General features: G+C 37.3%; 1 protein-coding gene across 4 annotated transcripts in view; it reads right to left on the bottom strand.

Annotated features, from left to right (window-relative positions):
• The window catches only part of LOC135206971 (DNA-directed RNA polymerases I, II, and III subunit RPABC3-like), a 140,795-nt gene that overhangs the window by 94,581 nt on the left and 26,214 nt on the right, over positions 1 to 20,000 (bottom strand). Inside the window, exons 1-2 of one of the 4 annotated variants that reach the window (XM_064238529.1) lie at positions 3,917 to 4,193; positions 2,815 to 3,178 (exon numbers count right to left, since the gene is read on the bottom strand). The exons of 1 other annotated variant lie outside the window; for it this stretch is intronic. In XM_064238529.1, coding sequence (XP_064094599.1) covers positions 2,815 to 2,944 — 130 coding nt within the window. In that variant the 5' untranslated portion in view covers positions 2,945 to 3,178; positions 3,917 to 4,193. Of the gene's footprint in view, positions 1 to 2,814; positions 3,179 to 3,916; positions 4,194 to 20,000 lie in introns of those variants that run through there. 2 more of the 4 variants (XM_064238531.1, XM_064238528.1) reach the window with 2 other exon arrangements.

Below are 20,000 nucleotides of genomic sequence, written 5' to 3'. Positions count from 1 at the left end.
ACAATCAATAGACGGGTGACACAGATGAGTGATGAACCGGTATGGTTGCTTCTCGTCATGCAAATCACAAGCACGAAACAAAAGCTAAGCGCGAAGTGCGAATGATGATGATATATATATTTTATATATATATATATATATATATATATATATATATATATATATATATATTTGACACAATACATAGGCCTATTCCAGCATGTCATTCAAAATACGAACTCGTTATTAGTTACCAAATATAGAAGAACTAGGCATAGAAGTGTGAAGTGATTTATATTCTTGAAACACAATACATAGGCCTATTCCAGCACATGTCATTCATAATATGGACTCGTAATCAGTTGTCAAATATAGAAGAATTGGGCCTAGAAGTGTGAAGTGATATTTTTGAAACACTGCATAGGCCTATTCCAGCATATGTCATTCATAATATGGACTCGTAATCAATTGCCAAATGTAGAAGAATTAGGCCTAGAAGTGTGAAGTGATACTATATATTTTTGAAACAATGCATAGGCCTATTCCAGCATACGTGAAGAATTAGGCCTAGAAGTGTGAAGTGATATATATTTTTGAAACACTGCATAGGCCTATTCCAGCATATGTCATTCATAATATGGACTCGTAATTAGTTGCCAAATATAGAAGAATTAGGCCTAGAAGTGTGAAGTGATATGTATTTTTGAAACTGCATAGGCCTATTCCAGCATGTCATTCAAAATACGAACTCGTAATTAGTTGCCAAATATAGAAGAATTAGGCCTAGAAGTGTGAAGTGATACTATATATTTTTGAAACAATGCATAGGCCTATTCCAGCATACGTGAAGAATTAGGGCTAGAAGTGGAAGTGATCTATATTTTTTAAACACTGCATAGGCCTATTCCAGCATATGTCATTCATAATATGGACTCGTAATTAGTTGCCAAATATAGAAGAATTAGGCCTAGAAGTGTAAAGTGATACTGTATATTTTTGAAACAATGCATAGGCCTATTCCAGCATACGTGAAGAATTAGGCCTAGAAGTGTGAAGTGATATATATTTTTGAAACACTGCATAGGCCTATTCCAGCATATGTCATTCATAATATGGACTCGTAATTAGTTGCCAAATATAGAAGAATTAGGCCTAGAAGTGTGAAGTGATATATATTTTTGGAACTGCATAGGCCTATTCCAGCATGTCATTCAAAATACGAACTCGTAATTAGTTGCCAAATATAGAAGAATTTTGCCTACAAGTGTGAAGTGATACTATATATTTTTTGAAACAATGCATAGGCCTATTCCAGCATACGTCATTCATAATATGGACTCGTATTAGTTGCCAAATATAGAAGAATTAGGCCTAGAAGTGTAAAGTGATACTATATATTTTTGAAACAATGCATAGGCCTATTCCAGCATATGTCATTCATAATATGGACTCGTAATCAATTGCCAAATATAGAAGAATTAGGCCTAGAAGTGTGAAGTGATATATTTTTGAAACAATGCATAGGCCTATCCAACATATGCCATTCATAATATGGACTCGTAACCAGTTGCCAAATATAGAATAACTAGGCCTAAAAGTGTGACTAGTGATATTTTTATACACAATACAGAGGCATATTCCAGCATATGTCATTCAGAATATGACCTCGTAATCAGTTGCCAAATATAGAAGAAATAGGCCTGAAAGTGTGAATAGTGATATATATTTGATAAACAATATGCATAGGCCTATTACAGCATATGTCATTCAAAATATGAGCTCGTAACTAGTTGCCAAATACAGAATAACTTGGCCTTAAAATGTGAAAAGATATGTTTTTGATAAAAAAAAAAATACGCACATCCCTATTACAGCACATGCATGTCATTCGCAATATTGGACAAAGAATGAGTTACGAAATATCGTAATGGAACAAACCACAAAAAGGCTGCATGTAGCTAAGCCTACAGGAATGTGCATTGTTTGAATTTGATCAATAATACCTAGCCTACTCCAGCATATATTAATCAAAACAATAACTCGTAATTAGTTGGCAATTTGCCAAATTTCGAATTACTAGGCATATACAAGTGTGAATAATGCTATGTATCTGATAAACAATATATAGGCCTATTCCAGCACACATCATTCACAATATGGGCTCGAAATGAGATGCCAAATTTAGAATAACTAGGCCTATACAAGAGTGAATAATGCTATGTATTTTTTCTGTATCTTTTATTAGTTAATGCTATGCATTTTATAAACAATATAGGGTCGCACTTAGTTGCAAAATTTCGCAATGGAACGAAAAACTAGAGCCACCACTACCTAACAAGAGCCAAAATGATTGCATAAAACTAGGCCTATACGAGTGTAAATATGTATTTGATAAATAATACGTAGGCCTATTACAGGACGCATCATTCACAATACTGACTCGTAATTAGTGGCCAAATGTTCCATTAGTAAAAGAGACTAGAGATGTCATTACTGCCTGATGATATTCAGAACGGCTTCACGGCGCTAGGCCTACAAGTGTATGTGAATAACACTATGTATTTGATAAACAATACATAGGCCTATTCCAGTACATGTCATTCACAGCAATGACTACTCGTAATTAATTGCCAAATATCAAAACAAATAACAACACTGGCTAATAAGATTAAAAAAAAACGATTGCATTTTGCAAGCCCGACAAGAACCAATACAAATCCCCAAGAAGTACAGACATACAACCATACACTTACGAAAGTGTAGGCCTATATACGGACGAAGGAAGACAAACAGTACACAACTACACCGTAAAAATACACACTAAGGCTTGCTTACCTTCGAGTCTAATCCTCTCCGGTTTTTCCTTGTAAATCCTCTCTGTTGCGCCATCGTCATCATGAGCAAGCAACTCTTTTTTTTCTTTCTTTTCTTTACTATTTAACAAAGAAACCGTCCATTTTGTCATCCACCATTTTTAAAGATACTCTTGATCTACAGGCGACTGTATATCTCCTCATAATGCCAGCTGGAATCAGCCTCCATTTATGTGTAAACTCTTGGGGCTACAGGTGACTGTATGTCCTCATTCTATCGTGAATTCCGTCCGTTATCTTCCACCATGTTTAAAGATACTCTTGATCTACAGGTGACTGTATATCTCCTCATTCTGCAAATAGCCATCAGTATTCATCCTCCAATCCTGTAACATCTTCAAGAGCTACAGGTGACTGTATATATGTCTTTATCTCTCTCCTGTATCTTCTCACCATTCTCCGGATCTACCTATAGCCAGCGGGGCTGTTTTGTTACGTAACGAGAGAGTGACGAGTCTCACGTGATGATGACGAATACACCGAAAACCACCCAGAGAGAGAGAGAGAGAGAGAGAGAGAGAGAGAGAGAGAGAAGGAAGACGTACGTAGTATGGTACAGGAGGTATAATTTTATATAGTTATAAAACTTACAGGTCATAAGCTTTATAAAGCAAAAGGGTCAGAGATTTCAACTTTGCCTTACAGGACCCAGGTAGGGGGAAGGGGAAGGGGAAGGGAAAGGGGGAAGGGGAAGGGGAAGGGGAAAGGGGAGGGGAAGGGGTGGCCTTGTGCGTGGATGAATGACGAATGGTCGGACATTCGTGCCACGGAGCCAAATAAACAAAAGAAATGAACAAATAAAAAACAAAAGGAAAAAAAATATGGCGTTGTCGTATACACAAAACTGAAGTGAAGATATAAAACTGAGCAAATATAAACTTCCTTTGTTTTAGTTTGTTTTCTAAACAAAAACACAAAAAAACACAAGAGTACTAAAATGAACAAACGATTAAACAAACATTAATTAGTGTATGTTGACACCGAATTGGGTAAAAAAATCAATGACAAAAATAAAAATAGAAATATAACAAAATAAAAAAAAGAATGACACAAGATTCATCCACCTTCTTTAGATATCATTTCCAAAGGCTTGCGAGCGATTTTGGCTGATATTTCCGAGTGCTTCTTGCGTGCGTGCGTGCAAGTGCACGCGCGCGCGTGCTTGCTTTTAACACTGGCTCCCATCAGCCCGCGGCTACCGCTGATGCACGCAAGGGACCACCGCCTTTGCGTGCAGAAATACATGACGAAGGAGGAGCTCGCACAATAGGACACACAGACATGGCTCTTCAGTGGGGGGGCCCGGACAACCGTTCACTATCGCAGCCGACACGCAACTGACGGAGAGAGAGAGAGAGAGGGAGAGCAGGCCAGAGAGCCAGCGAGCGAGCGAGCGAGCGGCAGAGAGAGAGAGAGAGAGAGAGAGAGAGAGAGAGAGAGAGAGAGAGGGCCCTTCTTCTTCTTCTTCTCCTACGAGCATGAGAGCTGCCTGCTGTGCCTTGCTAGTTGGTTTTCATGGACGGTCCACCACCACCATCGCTCGTGGACACCTCTGTCACCAACACCAACAACAAACAACATCACCAACATCAACCATCAACACCACCACAAACAATTGCACCAGCACTAACCACCATCACCAACATTACTAACAAACAACACCAACACCATCACCAACCACCAACACTAACCATCTACACCATCACTAACCACTAACATCATCACCAACATTCCTAACAACCAACACCAACAATAACACCTACACCAAAAGCATCACCAACACCAATGTCAACACCATCACCATCGCCACACACCAATCACACCTACCACACCTAGCACCATCACCAACATTACTAACAACCAATATCAACAGCATCACCATCACCTACATCTCCACCTATACCAACCACCAACACCATCGCCAGCACAATCCTCCAACACCAACACTGAAGAAATCGTCCAATAATATTTACGAGACAAGTCATTCAAGATCATGAAATGATCGAGAGAGAGAGAGAGAGAGAGAGAGAGAGAGAGAGAGAGAGAGAGAGAGAGAGTATACCTGGTTAACGGGAAAGACACAAAGGTGAAATATATCAAATACCAAATGCAGCAACAGATAAGATAAGCTTCTATATTGCTGTGTTGAAGTGTTGCTGTAATGTTGCATTGCTGCTGTGTTGCCGTATTGATGTTTTAATGTACTGCTGTGTTGCTATACTGCTTTGTTGTTGTTGCTATATTGCCATATTGCTGTAGTGTTGAGTTGCTATATTGTTGGGTTGCTGTTTCCTGCATTATTTTTTTGCTGTATTACAGCTGTATTACCGTGTTCCTATATTGCAGTTACATTGCTGTGAAAATGCAGCTATTCCATTATCAACATGTGATTCTCAGGAGAATAATAATTATACTGCAGCATGTGGAGAGAGAGAGAGAGAGAGAGAGAGAGAGAGAGAGAGAGAGAGAGAGAGAGAGACCTAAGTACAGTAAGTTCCAAAACTGAAGCGACAAATTTCAGAGAATTTCGTTCGAAATTCACTAACTGGCAACTATAAATCGTAGCTGAAAAATATATATTTTTTCCACAGTGAAAGCTCTATCAAGCAAAATAAAGCTAACATATGATGCACAAATATCAAATCTATGATATTTATAACAATCATAAGAAAAAATTACGGCAATAGTAATTATTTTAAAGTATAGCAATTACTTCAAACTATAGAAACGAAACAATTTGAAATTTTCGTTCAACACAGGATGACCAACATTACCAATGTATATTTCGAGCAATGTGGAAACAAATATTTAATATTATAGTATATTTTCAATTATTTTAGCAAAGATGCATAAAACCATGCAAGTATCAATAGAATGTGAAGGGAAAATCTCCGCGACATTAAACATAATCAACCATGAATGCACCTAGATTCAATGGAGAAGTTGGGGGTGGTTGGTAGCTCTGACTCTAGCTTCTAGGACCGAACATAAAATACCATCTTCGAGAAAGGCTCTAACTGCTGCTGCTACCTTCAGGTGACTAGGCCTAGTTCCGGGCATTGCAAGGCTTACAATGCAGGGCCACTGTCTGTTATTTAGGCAAAGATAGAACCTTCAGGACCGACACCAGGACCTATCCTTGCACCTGGGAAACAGACTCGCTATATAAATAATAAGAAAGTCGGTCGCAAACAACCAGAACACCCGTAAAATCACCATCTGGTTAAGTAGGGAGAGACAGACCCCAACCCACCCCTTTCCCCTCTATACCTCTACCTCTACCTCTACCCACAATACTAACTCCACCTTTTTTCACTTCAACTATTACTTCAAATCTTCGAATCTATCCCAACCGTGAAATTTAACCGACTGAATTTGCGTAAGTGGGCGTATCATAAGGGAGTGATATCACCCAAATTCATATCACCACTGACAACCAGCATCAGTTCGATCCAGTCAAGTATTATTGCATAACAGAAATTTTATGAGTTTTTTTTGGGATATATATATATAATATATATTATAATATATATATATATATATATATATATATATATATATATAGCGAATACCACGGGAAATGATAGTCAGGAATCCAAGCGCTTTCGTCTTTATTCAGACATCGTCAAGGAGCTACTTGACGATGTCTGAATAAAGACGAAAGCGCTTGGATTCCTGACTATCATTTCCCGTGGTATTCGCTTATTTATGAAGTCACGTGCATCTACTGTGATTTTTTAAGCATATATATATATATATATATATATATATAAACCATATATATAATATACACACACACACACAACACATATATATATATATATATATATATATAGTATATATATATATATAATATAATATATAGAAGCACCCGAGCATGACCAATAGGCCTAGTGCTCGATTCTTAAAACAGACCTCTGGTTATTCCTGATAGATAAAAACGTCCTGAGAGAGAGAGAGAGAGAGAGAGAGAGAGAGAGAGAGAGAGAGCATAACAGGGGATACTCGAATTAAAATAATACTCGCCAAGCATATTCACACTCCGGATCGTATGGACAAGAATAGTCTCACTTATGCACTGAAAGAAAGAACAAAAAAAAAAAAAAAAAAAAAAAAGTGGAAACCTACGAAATACTTGTCTGGTGCGACCCTGAACGCAATTCCGCATGCAAAAATTTGCACAATCGAGAAATTCCATGAAATTATTAACTAACAAGCTGGAAAATATATTTCCTTGATTCTTGAAATAGGCCTAACCATGTAACCAACGCTAAACGCGCACATAACTTGGATTTGTTTTTTGTTTTTTTTTCACCAACTTGTCTTATTTATATTTCATTTAATCAGATGCTAAACTTCTCTGTGCTTTATCAAAAGAAATCATAATAACTTTCGATATAACACTATAAAAGTAGAAAGTTAATTTACAAATATTAGGCCAGCTTATGCACACGGTTCCTGCTGCCATTCTATGGTGAACACTTCATATCACACTTTGGAAGCCCCAGATGTTTCTTTGGGGAAATTCTTTTTTTTTCTATTAATAAACAATTACTGAACTAACATTGATCATTCACTGGGGAAATACTTTGTGCGCTTATACAGTTAATCACTGATACATATTATCAGATAAATAGGATGACAATAATTGGAATAAAATATACTAACTGGCAACCCCATGAGTTTCTATAGAAGTACGATCAATTCTGAGATTTGTCGCTTCACTTCTGGAACTTACTGTACCTTGTACCCATATGTCAATTTCAAGTTTGTGTTCCAAAGTCTGTTAAAAATAGACGAAATGTAATATTATATATAATATATATATATATATATATATATATATATATATATATATATATATATATATAGAAGGAACCAATAGGAAATCAAATGGACGTGACAAGCCATAAATTAAGACATTTATAATTCAAAGTTGCCAGGTAAATGTATAAAATGGAAATCATCTTTAAAAACATGAACAAATATTATTGCAAGCTAATGGATGAACGTGGCAGACATACCTGCATCAGGTCCTTACATTCAATAAAGTCTTAGTGACATTTACAAAATAAAAATAAAAAAACTTTCAATGAATTAAATGTTGTAGGTAATAAAAAAAGGGCAAGAAATAAAAAAAAATGGATGGATGAGTGTAGCAGATAAACCTACTAATATGCATCAGATCCTTAAATAAAATAAAGTCTTAAGTGACACTTCTTAGTGACATTTACAAAATGAAAAAAAATCAATGAATTAAAAGATGTAGGTAATAAAAAAACGACAAGAAAACAAAATAACCTCTACCTAGATTTGCTATTTCCATTTTTTTTTTTTATTCATTAACGAAATATATAATACACACACACTTGTGCTTGTGTAACATATATGTTATATAAAAATATAATTTACCTCTATGACGTAATCATTCTCCTTCAATAATTTCTGAAAAGCATTTGCAGAGGTGGCGGCATATAATTATCACAGCTCTTCCACTGCTATTTTCAATTCCATTTTACGAATGATAAAAGAGGCCACTGGGATCGATCCCAGGGGGTCTTCCAATTGAAAGACAAGGGCGCTTACTACAAACTGATTCACACCTTGCCTTTATACTTGAAGTACAACCTGGGTTTGATCCCGATGTGAGTACAGAAATGTAATTTCTGTTCCATGCGGGGTTATGTGTTGATTGCTTTATAATAATATATATACGTATAGATACATATACATCTGATATATATACGTATAGATACATATACATCCTACACACACACACAGTACACCCAGAGCTCCATACATGACCTTCAAGACAGGTGGTCCCTCCAATAGTGTCATTAAGTGAACACCTGTGTTACCCTCCCACCCAAAAAGTTGGTGACGATATGAGCACACCTGCCCCTGGACACCTGCAATGTGACGAACGAAAACATATTATCACACAGGTCCTTCCACGGTTTTCAATCTAATTATTACAGGTGACCCTTTCTGCAGGTGAATATAACTTTGCTCTGCAGTACTTTATATATATTATTATATATATATATATATATATATATATATATATATATATATATATATAATATACATGGGACGTTTAGTTTCTATTATCTTCCAAAATTCGTATCTATATTAACTATTTATATACATGTTACCTATAAATATAATTTTGGAATATCAAAACCGGAGAGAGAGAGAGAGAGAGAGAGAGAGAGAGAGAGAGAGAGAGAGAGAGAGAGAGAGAGAATACAGCAAAATAAAAATGAAAACGCTTCTAGGGTGTCTATAATAAATTTGAAATGCTTATATTATTATAAAAGAGCAAACTCTTTCAACAAAAGCGAAGTCTATCCCTCATACATTATGTAACAAGTTCCCCTTCTCCCCCCTTCCACACCCCTCTCCTCCTCCTCCTCTCCACCCCACCCTCCCCCACCCCCCAACCCCGTCAACACAACCAGCGAGTAATCTCGATGATCCTTCAAGTATCGTTAAATATCATTTACCATCAATAACTATTTGCAGTTTACATTTCCTCACAATTAACATCAAGCTTCACATGATGGTTACAGTACCTTCAATCAACCGAATCTTTTAAAAAGAGTATTATAAAACGATTTAAAATAACACGTTGGGTCAATGAACAACAGAGAGAGAGAGAGAGAGAGAGAGAGAGAGGAGAGAGAGAGAGAGAGAGAACCCAAGCAATCATTTTCATGTCGCCTTGAGGAACTGAACAAAAAGGTTCCGGAAAGTGGCTAACACAGTTCACCTTGGCCACTCTTAAACACAATTGCTCTCCACACACACACACACACACACACAGAGGTGTCTAACCGTGGATTTTCATACTACCTGAGAACATTAGGTGATCCTCTCCATTCTTCGAGTGGGGCACAAATGCTTGATGTTACAATTAAGATGAAATACTAAATATTATGAAACGAAACTAGATTATTTTAAATATTAAGTCTATATAATAGGAGATAAATGTTCTAAACACATCAGGGGTTGTGGTCACCAAATATGGAAACTTGAACTAATCTAATACAATTATATTTTCTTTATTAATGACGAACGGCAAAAATGAAATAAATAAATATGAAGAGATAGACACATAGACAAATACATAAAAGACAGATAAGATATAAAGACAGATCAATTCTTTTTCCATAGAGATCCAATTGAAGAACAAACAACGTCACAGTTCTTTTTCCTTAGAACGCAAAATCAAATACTACAAACAAACCCAATTTATTTTCCATTGAGAGCCCCATCAGGAATTAACAAAGCAAGTTCTGTGGTCACAGAGACAAAGCAAGTTTGTTCAACTGCCTTAAAAATATATAAATAAAAACAAAGTTCTTTCGCAGAAAACCAAATCAACAATAAACAAAGGAAAGGTTTTTAACTCCCTAATATATATATATATATATATATATATATATATATATATATATATATATATATATATATCATATATATATATACATAAACAAAGGAATACAGAATAAACAAAGCAATCAAGAGCAAACAAAGCGTCAGAACCAATGCAAAGGGTAAGTCACACACAAGAAGTCTTGGCCAAGTCATGCGGATATCACGTGGCGTCGAAGACATAAAACAAAAACAATAAAAGAAAAAAAAAAACAAAGCGACAAGCACAAACAATCCAGAACGAAACAAGTCATCCAGAGGGACGCAATTCCCCTGCAACAACACGTGACAACAACAATAACAACTGCCGCCGGAAACAACAAATCAAGCCTTAATAACACCATAGCACGATGACGTCTGCTACTGCTAATGCCAGGGTCTTCCTCCAAACTCCTTCCCCCCTTCCCCACAACCCCCTCTCCCTTCTCATCCTTCCCACACTTCTCCTCCCCTTCCCCTTCCCCTTAACCTTCCCTCTCCCCCCAGGGACGTACACTCCATCCTGAACTGTTTACAAAAATATCTGGACTTGAAAAAAAATTCATACAACAAATAAAATCAGTTCCAGAAATTCAATTATTATTATTATTATTATTATTATATTATTATTACTATTATTATTATTATTTTTCTGTTTGAGAGAGAGAGAGAGAGAGAGAGAGAGAGAGAGAGAGAGAGAGAGAGAGAGAGAGAGATCCATTTCTAGAAATTCAAATAACTTTTTCCTTGCAGGGGGAACTCAGCCATACCTTTTCATTCGCTGACTTGAGATTCAAGCTTCCAAAGAATATTATGGTGTTCATTTGAAAGAAGTAAAACAAAAGGTTATAAAGAAAACCAACAAATAGGTAAAAATATAAATCACAAACTAATAAATTATAATATATAAATAGCTAAAAATATCATTAAAAAATAAAATATTTAATTAATGGGTAAAAATCAAAATAAATCATAAATAGATAAATATGGAAAAACACCAACGAATGAACAAATACAAATGGTTAAAAATGTAAAGAAAACATAAATTAAAGAATTAGTAAGAAAATAAAGTACTAATATTTTTTGAGTTAAGCAAAAGGGAAAAAAATCTTCCCAATAGATACCCACTAAAGACTATAAATAGGTTCTTATCCTCAATATTGTGTGATACGGACATATACCCTGGGATTCCTTTGGAAAAGCCTTTCTTTATGAGAGAGAGAGAGAGAGAGAGAGAGAGAGAGAGAGAGAGAGAGAGAGAGAGGTAGCTATGTAAACCACTGCTATGTATTTACAACCTACCACCCCACATCCTCCATCCTCCCTCTACCCCCAACCACTTAATTTTTTTTTTTTCAATTTTTCATCAAAAAAGCCATAGATAAGGTGCATAAGGTTACCAGTCCAATCACCTTTTACATAAAAAGAACATTGGTAATACCTGAAAAAAAAAAAGCTCAAAATCTTATTCAAATACTGTTTTTTTTTTTTACTCTGTCAATTTCACTCTGAGTTATTTTCACTCAGGCAAGTTATTTTCATGTTATTTTTCCTCTGTCAACTTAACTTTCACCTAAGTTATTTTCACTCATGCAACTTATTTTCACTCTGTTTATTTAACTTCCACCTAAGTTATCTTCACGCGAGTTACTTTCCCTCAGTCAAGTTATTTTGAGTTATTTTCCCTCAGTCATGTTATTTTAATTGCCAAATCATTTTAACTTCTATAAACGTATAATAATAATAATAATGTTGATGATTACACCCGTATGATCCTGGCCCACTCACGACTATGTCACGTTTATATTTCCGGCATGACTTCCATTTAAGAAGTAACTCGAAGCTCAGAAGACTCTCAGTTACATTTTCATCTAAGAAAAATATTACTTTCTATATGTATGTATGTAGATAGATGGGTAGATAGATAGATAAATAGATAGATAGATAGATAGACACCATCAACCACAGACGTGACCCAAAGCATAGTATGTTTACAAGCAAATACCACCCCACCACCACCCAACTTTCCTCAACCCCTACCCCTACCCCTACCCCACCCCACCCCACCCCAAAATCTTTACAGGTGAATCCACCACAGGGGAACAAGGCGTCATCTCTCTCTCTCTCTCTCTCTCTCTCAACAGTGCCAAGTGCGTCAAAGACTTATAACAGGCGTGAGGTGCCATACGTTTGGGGTGAGGTAGACATAGTGTGCGTGCGCTACACGGCGTTTATTGTACTATATACAGGTATGATCCAGGATTACGACTGACGCCCGTGGAGAGAGAGAGAGAGAGAGAGAGAGAGAGAGAGAGAGAGAGAGAGAGAGTTCACCAAAGTAACATTTTGTAGTGATGACAAATGGCTTGAGCAGGTGCTTTTCGAGAGAGAGAGAGAGAGAGAGAGAGAGAGAGTTTGGCAAAAATGAACGAAATAGAAAATTACCGCAAAAATTATTAAACCCAATTTCGCGCGTTCCTGAGAGAGAGAGAGAGAGAGAGAGAGAGAGAGAGAGAGAGAGAAGAGAGAGAGAGAGAGAGAGAGAGAGAGAGAGAGTAATAATCGATGTATAACGCAAACGTTGATGAGTATTAGATTAAATTAACGTTAATATATTCCTAATTTATACAGCACTGTGCACTCATGAATGGATATGAAATGCAATAATCCGTGCCCCCCCCCCCCCCCCCCAACAAAAAATAATAAATAAATAACTAGTGAAGAAATTACACAAACACAGAATTGAGTTTTCTGCACAGCGTATAATACTGTATGAAACTTTCAGCAGCGGGCCTGCGTTGCTGGCACATATAGCGGTACAAGATGGACGATGATGGCTAACTTTAACCTTAAATAAAATAAAAACTGCTGAGGTTAAATGGCTGCAATTTGGTATGTTTGATGATTGGAGGGTGGATGATCAACATACCAATTTCCAGCCTTCTAACCTCAGTAGTTTTTAAGATCTGAGGGCGGACAGACAAACAGTTATCTCAAGTTCGAGATATGTTGACGACATTTTCGCTGATTTTTTCACTCACAAAATAAGACGAGAGATGAAACTTGAATGGTCGATCTTATTCGAGGCCATTCTCAAACTCTTCTTCTACCGCACATAAGAGCGACTATTAGATAAATAGCAACATAAAAGGAGAGAGAGAGAGGAGAGAGAGAGAGAGAGAGAGAGAGAGAGAGAGACTCAATACGAACGATTGTGGAATCATGATGACACACTCTAATGGCAAGATGACACTCCTTAATAATAATAATAATAATAATAATAATATGAAGGTAGGAGACCCTCTCTCAAACATGTTTTGTTAAAGATGATGGCAGCATCAGTGGAATTGATTTTATATATGGTCTTTTCAATTCTTCTTATTATTCTCTTCTCATCAGGGCTGATATTTGCTAATAGCTGGCCGATGTTCATATCTCGGTGAAAGAAATGTTTTCTAAAAATAATAATTTATTGATATGATAACAAAAGTGGTTAACAAATCTTAGTCTAAGGGTGTAACGGAATTCCAACGTTTCCAACCGTATCATCGGTTCATTTTCAAGGAAAGGTGAGCTTTGAACTGATTGAAATGGGGTCGTTCGGCGGTATTTATTGTGTCCCAGGTGCTCTGTCTGATGGGCGCTGCATTTTCATTGGCTGGACAGAGGATTAAGTCCCTGAGTCAAGCCGTCTTGCAGAGGTGGAAGCTCGCACTGCTCTTCTCGTGCGGACGCTGGAGACTGGGAGCGTAGTATTGGGAAGGTCATTGCCGATAGACGGGGCCACCTGATTGGCCCGTTCGATCGGCTCTATGGTGCTGGCGGCGCGCCCTTCGTGCCACCGTCGGGAGGAGTGAAGTCTCTTGGGTGGTTGTTGAGGCTGGGTCTCTCCTTCCCGATGTGTAGGGCCTCCAAGAGGCGGAGGCGACGGTGGTCTGCTGCCTTATCGATAATTCTGATATTAGGAATAATGCATTCCTAATTATCCTGGTATTGTGTCCAGAGAGATACAAAGCGCACTGCGATCAGCGCCTTCATCAGGAGAGCTCTCTCACACTGTTCTTCGTGGAAGGACACGCACACTGAATTAGAACGTGTTGCCCAAGTTTTAATTAACAACGGGTATTCCAACCGGACATCACTAAATGCATTCGCAGAAACATCGATAAGTGGTATCAGCAGAGCCTCGTCCACCGCCCTTGAAGACGTCTCACTCTCTTTTACAAGGGAGTATTTTCATAAGAAATACAAAGAGGACGAGCGAGCCCTTCGTACCATCATAGAAAGGAACGTCTCCCCCACGGACCCTGCGAAAAAAGTTGAACTAATAATTTACTACAAGAGCAAGAAGACCAGTGGCCTGATTATGAAAAACATCCAGCCCCCGTGTTGCAGGACCCTCTCAAGAAAACTAACGTTGTCTACCAGTACAAATGCCCTGTCCGGGAATGCCCCGGCGCTTACATTGGTATGACGACTATGCGATTTTCGAAGAGGATATCTGCCAGCTCGGCAGGAAGGCGCCATCCATAATCATGCCAAAAAACGTCCACAATACCAGGATAATTAGGAATGACATTATTCCTAATATCAGAATTATCGATAAGGCAGCAGACCACCGTCGCCTCCGCCTCTGGAGGCCCTACACATCGGGAAGGAGAGACCCCCAGCCTCAACACCACCCAAGAGACTTCACTCCTCCCGACGGTGGCACGAAGGGCGCCCGCCCGCCAGCACCATAGAGCCGATCGAACGGGCCAATCAGGTGGCCCCGTCTATCGGCAATGACCTTCCCCAATACTACGCTCCCAGTCTCCAGCGTCCGCACGAGAAGAGCAGTGCGAGCTTCCACCTCTGCAAGACGGCTTGACTCAGGGACTTAATCCTCTGTTCAGCCAATGAAAATGTATCGCACATCAGACAGAGCACCTGGGACACAATACATACCGCCGAACGACCCCATTTCAATCAGTTCAAGCTCACCTTTCCTTGAAAATGAACCGATGATACGGTTGGAAACGTTTGGAATTCCGTTTACACCCTTAGACTAAGATTTGTTAACCACTTTTGTTATCATATCAATAAATTATTATTTTTAGAAAACATTTCTTTCACCGAGATATGAACATCGGCCAGCTATTAGCAAATATCAGCCCTGATGAGAAGAGAATAATAAGAATTGAAAATTAAAAGACCATATATAAAATCAATTCCACTGATGCTGCATCATCTTTAACAAAACAAATAATAATAATATAATAATAATGTCACTGAAGAGATATTTCAACTTCCAAAGCTACTAATAATTAAACATGAATGGTCAATTCGAAAAATTCCAGATGGAATAGAATTACATTAATAAAATAACATGAATGTTGAAGAAGAATCAGTCCAAAATCTCATCTCTCTCTCTCTCTCTCTATACAGATATTGTTATAAAGGCAATATTCAAATCAGATTTTTACACATCAATGATTATTATTCACGTAGGTCTCTCTCTCTCTCTCTCTCATTATAAATGTTGCTAGTTGCTATATACCAATTCCACAACAAAGCACATCATTACAAAATACTCTCTCTCTCTCTCTCTCTCTCTCTCTCTCTCTCTCTCTCTCTCTCATTAAGGTACTCAAAGAATTCAACAACGCGGGCAAGCATGCCTCTACATCTCCACATATCATTATACATGAAAATGAATGATTATAAATATTTAATCAACAGTATTACAAACAGAAAATGTATTAACATATCTTCTACTGTATGGGAATCCATTATCATACATTCTACGCGCTGCCATAAAACTGCTACTGTATTAACTACAATAAGCCTAAGGGTAGAATGACAGGCCTATTCAACGGTGAGGGGGGGTGGGAGTTTATAAGGGCACACCCAGACCCACAAAGACGCGAATGTATAGCATTCACTTGATGAGGACCTCAAAAATGAAGAAAAAAAATCTGAACACTCGCTAACAAATCGACTTTCTATGCCACTCCCCCCTCCCCACAGGGGGGCGGGGTGTGGGGAAAGGGACGAAGCAGGACCCACCCCACCTCCCCAACCTCACCAACAACCCTCAAGAGCATTATCTCCCCTCCCGTCATCCCGGGTTCTCATTGGTCAATATAAGCCAAGCCCCTTCCACTCCTCCCCCTCCCAGCAGAAGTTTCCTCTCCACCCCTCTTGGGCCCCGCCCCCTCCCCAGTGGGTATCAATACAAGCCCCGCCCCCTTTTCAGAAGCCATGACGCAACAGGGAACTTTCCGAACAGAGAAATTAAAGAGGGGGGCAGGGAGGGAGGGGAGCGGTGACCCCGGCCCCCCCTCTCCTTACAGGATACCAGTACCCACCCAGCCTTCCCTACAACACAGCTTCTATTCAAGAATCTCTCTCTCTCTCTCTCTCTCTCTCTCTCTCTCTAGATTCAAATGGAAGACAAGGAGGAATAGTTATATAGGAATTGATGGACGGGAAGACAAGGAGGAAGAAAGAGAGTTATAGGAATTGACACAGGGTTAGCATGCAGAAGTAGAAGATTGCATGTTCCTTTATATATGCAGTCAGTTATTATGTGATGAATGTGTCAGTGACTATTCACATATTTTATCCTCTTCAGCCACCCTTTTCAATAATTTTTCCTCTGAGGCAACCCCTTTAAATCCTTTTTCCCCTGAAGCCACCCCTTTAAATCATTTTTCCTTTGAGGCCACCACTTTAAATCATTTTTACCTCTGAAGCCGTCCCTTTAAATCATTTTTCCTCTGACGCCATCCCTTTAAATCATTTCTTCTCTGAGGCCATCCCTTTAAATAATTTCTTCTCCGAAGCCACCACTTTAAATCATTTTTTCTCTGAAGTCAAACATTTAAATTATTTTTCCTCTGAAGCCATCCCTTTAAATCATTTTTTCTCTGAAGCCACCCATGTAAATCATTTTTCCTTTTTTGAAGCCAACTCTTTAAATAATTTTCAACTCTGAAGCCACCCCTTTATATCAGTTCTATTCGTCGTTTACTTCAGCACAGAGCAAAAATGTTGATGAAATTCAGAGTGGAGTGGGGAGGGGATTTGTTAACGCCCTCTTCTTCCCACTCCATTCACTCTCATTTCTCGTGAAGAGAGAGAGAGAGGAGAGAGGAGACGAGAGAGAGTGGGGGGAAGAGAGAGAGAGAGAGAGAGAGCGGACGGGAGATAAGATTTGAGAGAGAGAGAGAGAGAGAGAGTTGGCCCTCAAAGGGGCCTCTCCGAAAAGACTGCATTCACCTTGAGCCGTGCATTCAGCGCAGTTCACTAATGGCGACTTTTTAATTGATTTTTTCACCTTCCTTCCCTAACCTGAAACAGCTTTCATCATCATTATTATTATTATTATTATTATTATTATTATTATTATTATTATTATTATTATTATTTACAAGACGAACCCTACCCATATGGAACAAGCCCACCAAAGGGGCCAACGACTTGAAATTCAGGCTTCCTAAGAATATGATGTGACTTTGAAAGAAGTAACAGGAGGTAACAGGAATTACAGAAAGACGAAGTTTCATTAGAGAAAAATAATAGAGTAAATCAACAAAACAAGAGATAAAAATGGACAGCAAATACAGAAAGAAGAGATGTCATTAAATAAAATAGAGTAAATTAATAAAACAGATAAAAAGGGAAATATATTATTATCACAATACTATGAGAACAGACTTAGGATACTAACGCACGGCAGCCTTCCAATGTCACGAAATCCTCTTGGAGGCGAGTGACATCAATTAATACTCAAAAAATCAATTTGAAAAAATACAACGTGTAATTTTTAGGTTTTCACTCGATATTTTCGTTTTCCTGTCAAAAAAAAAAAAAAAAAAAAAAAAATCTATCTTTCGCTCGCCTCGGAACAACAATTATCTCTTATCTTCGGCTCTCAAAACAACACTGGTGTCTTCTGTCTGTTGCTGTTCTCTTTTTTTTTCCACGCTAGCTCGGCTGGGAATCTATTAGTTGGCCTTTCGCCTAACGTAGGCAAAACTCATTAGTAGGTTGGCCATTATTACCCTTCTCCAAAGAGGAATGTTAACCAAATGTTATTATTATTATTATTATTTTTTTTTTTTAGGGGGGGGGCTTAAAATTCAATTTTTTTTTTAACTTGGATTTTATTAAATAAATAATCAATTAATAATTTCATAAAATAAATTAATTTAATAAAATAAATAAATCAATTAATTAATTTATTTATTTACTTGCTGATTATACTATTATCATTTTGGAGTTTAAATGCCTTTTTGTTTATTTTATTATTATTAATTAAATAAATAAACAAATATATAACTTATTTATTTTATTTATTTATTGTTGATTATTATCATTATTTTTTAGTTTTTGAGTTTTTTTTATTTCATTATTTATTAATATTATTTACACTTCTTCATTCGTTATTTTGATAATAATAATAATAATAATAATAATAATAATAATAATAATAATAATACTGTAAAAGAACAATCACAATGTCGGGATTGTATTATTGCTATTAAAAACCCACAATTATGACATATACAAAATAACTGATATATTTGTGAATAAAATATAATAATAAACTAATAATAATAATAATATGTACATACATATACGAGAATATATTATACCAATATATTCTATATATATATATATATATATATATATATATATATATATATATATATGTTAGTTAGGTGTCATTGTGTGTGTGTGTGTGTGTGTGTATATATATATATATATATATATATATATATATATATATATATATATATATATATATATATATTTATATATATACACACACACACACACACACAATGACACCTAATTACTTATGTCTGCAACTTCTCATAAGATAAATAATAAAAACTGGTTTAATTGTGAAGAATATTTATGGAAACACAAACCAAACCAGTACACAATAAATAGTATACATTACTGTACACTGTAGAACAAATGAAGCTTGTATTTTACAGGTAAAGGCATCCCGTTAAGGAGAGAGAGAGAGAGAGAGAGAGAGAGAGAGAGAGAGAGAGAGAGATCCTGACCTATCCCAACTTTCGTAAAAGACAAATCCAAGTGCGCGTGCGCGCCAGTGTATCCGTTTATGGTTGCGCGCGAGTCTGTGAAAGCTTCGTGTGTGTGTGTGTGTGTGTGTGTGTGTGTGTGACAAAGGAGAATTGTCAAGTCACAGAACAGAAAAGAGACATCTGAAAAATATTTTTTTTTATGCCTGTGCATCTACTGGGTAATAAGTGGGAACAGACCTTACAGAGAGAGAGAGAGAGAGAGAGAGAGAGAGGAGAGAGAGAGGAGAGGAGGAGAGAGATTAGTCAAGTTGATGAGAATTAATATAAAAGTAAAATTTGAACAATCATTTTTATTTATGTCTGTGTATCAATTGGGCATTAAATGAGAAGAGAAGAAGAAAAAGAAGAAGAAGAGAGAGAGAGAGGAGAGAGAGAGAGAGAGAGAGAGAGAGAGATGTGCACCTGTGTAACTTGAGAGACACACACACATATTATACAAAATGTGTACCCGTGTAACTTGAGAGAGAGAGAGAGAGAGAGAGAGAGAGAGAGAGAGAGAGAGAGAGAGAGAGAGAGAGAGAGAGCACATTAAAATTCCTGAAGTCTTTTCAGTGCAATACAAACGTCACAGCCTTCTTAAATAACATGAAGCAACATCTTAAGTGGTCCTCTCCGACCCCCGACCCCT

This window comes from Macrobrachium nipponense, chromosome 31, assembly GCF_015104395.2.
Source record: "Macrobrachium nipponense isolate FS-2020 chromosome 31, ASM1510439v2, whole genome shotgun sequence".
Lineage (NCBI taxonomy): Eukaryota > Metazoa > Arthropoda > Malacostraca > Decapoda > Palaemonidae > Macrobrachium > Macrobrachium nipponense.
The sequence above is the reverse complement of the archived record's forward strand: the minus strand, read 5'-3'. Positions and strand labels throughout refer to the sequence as shown.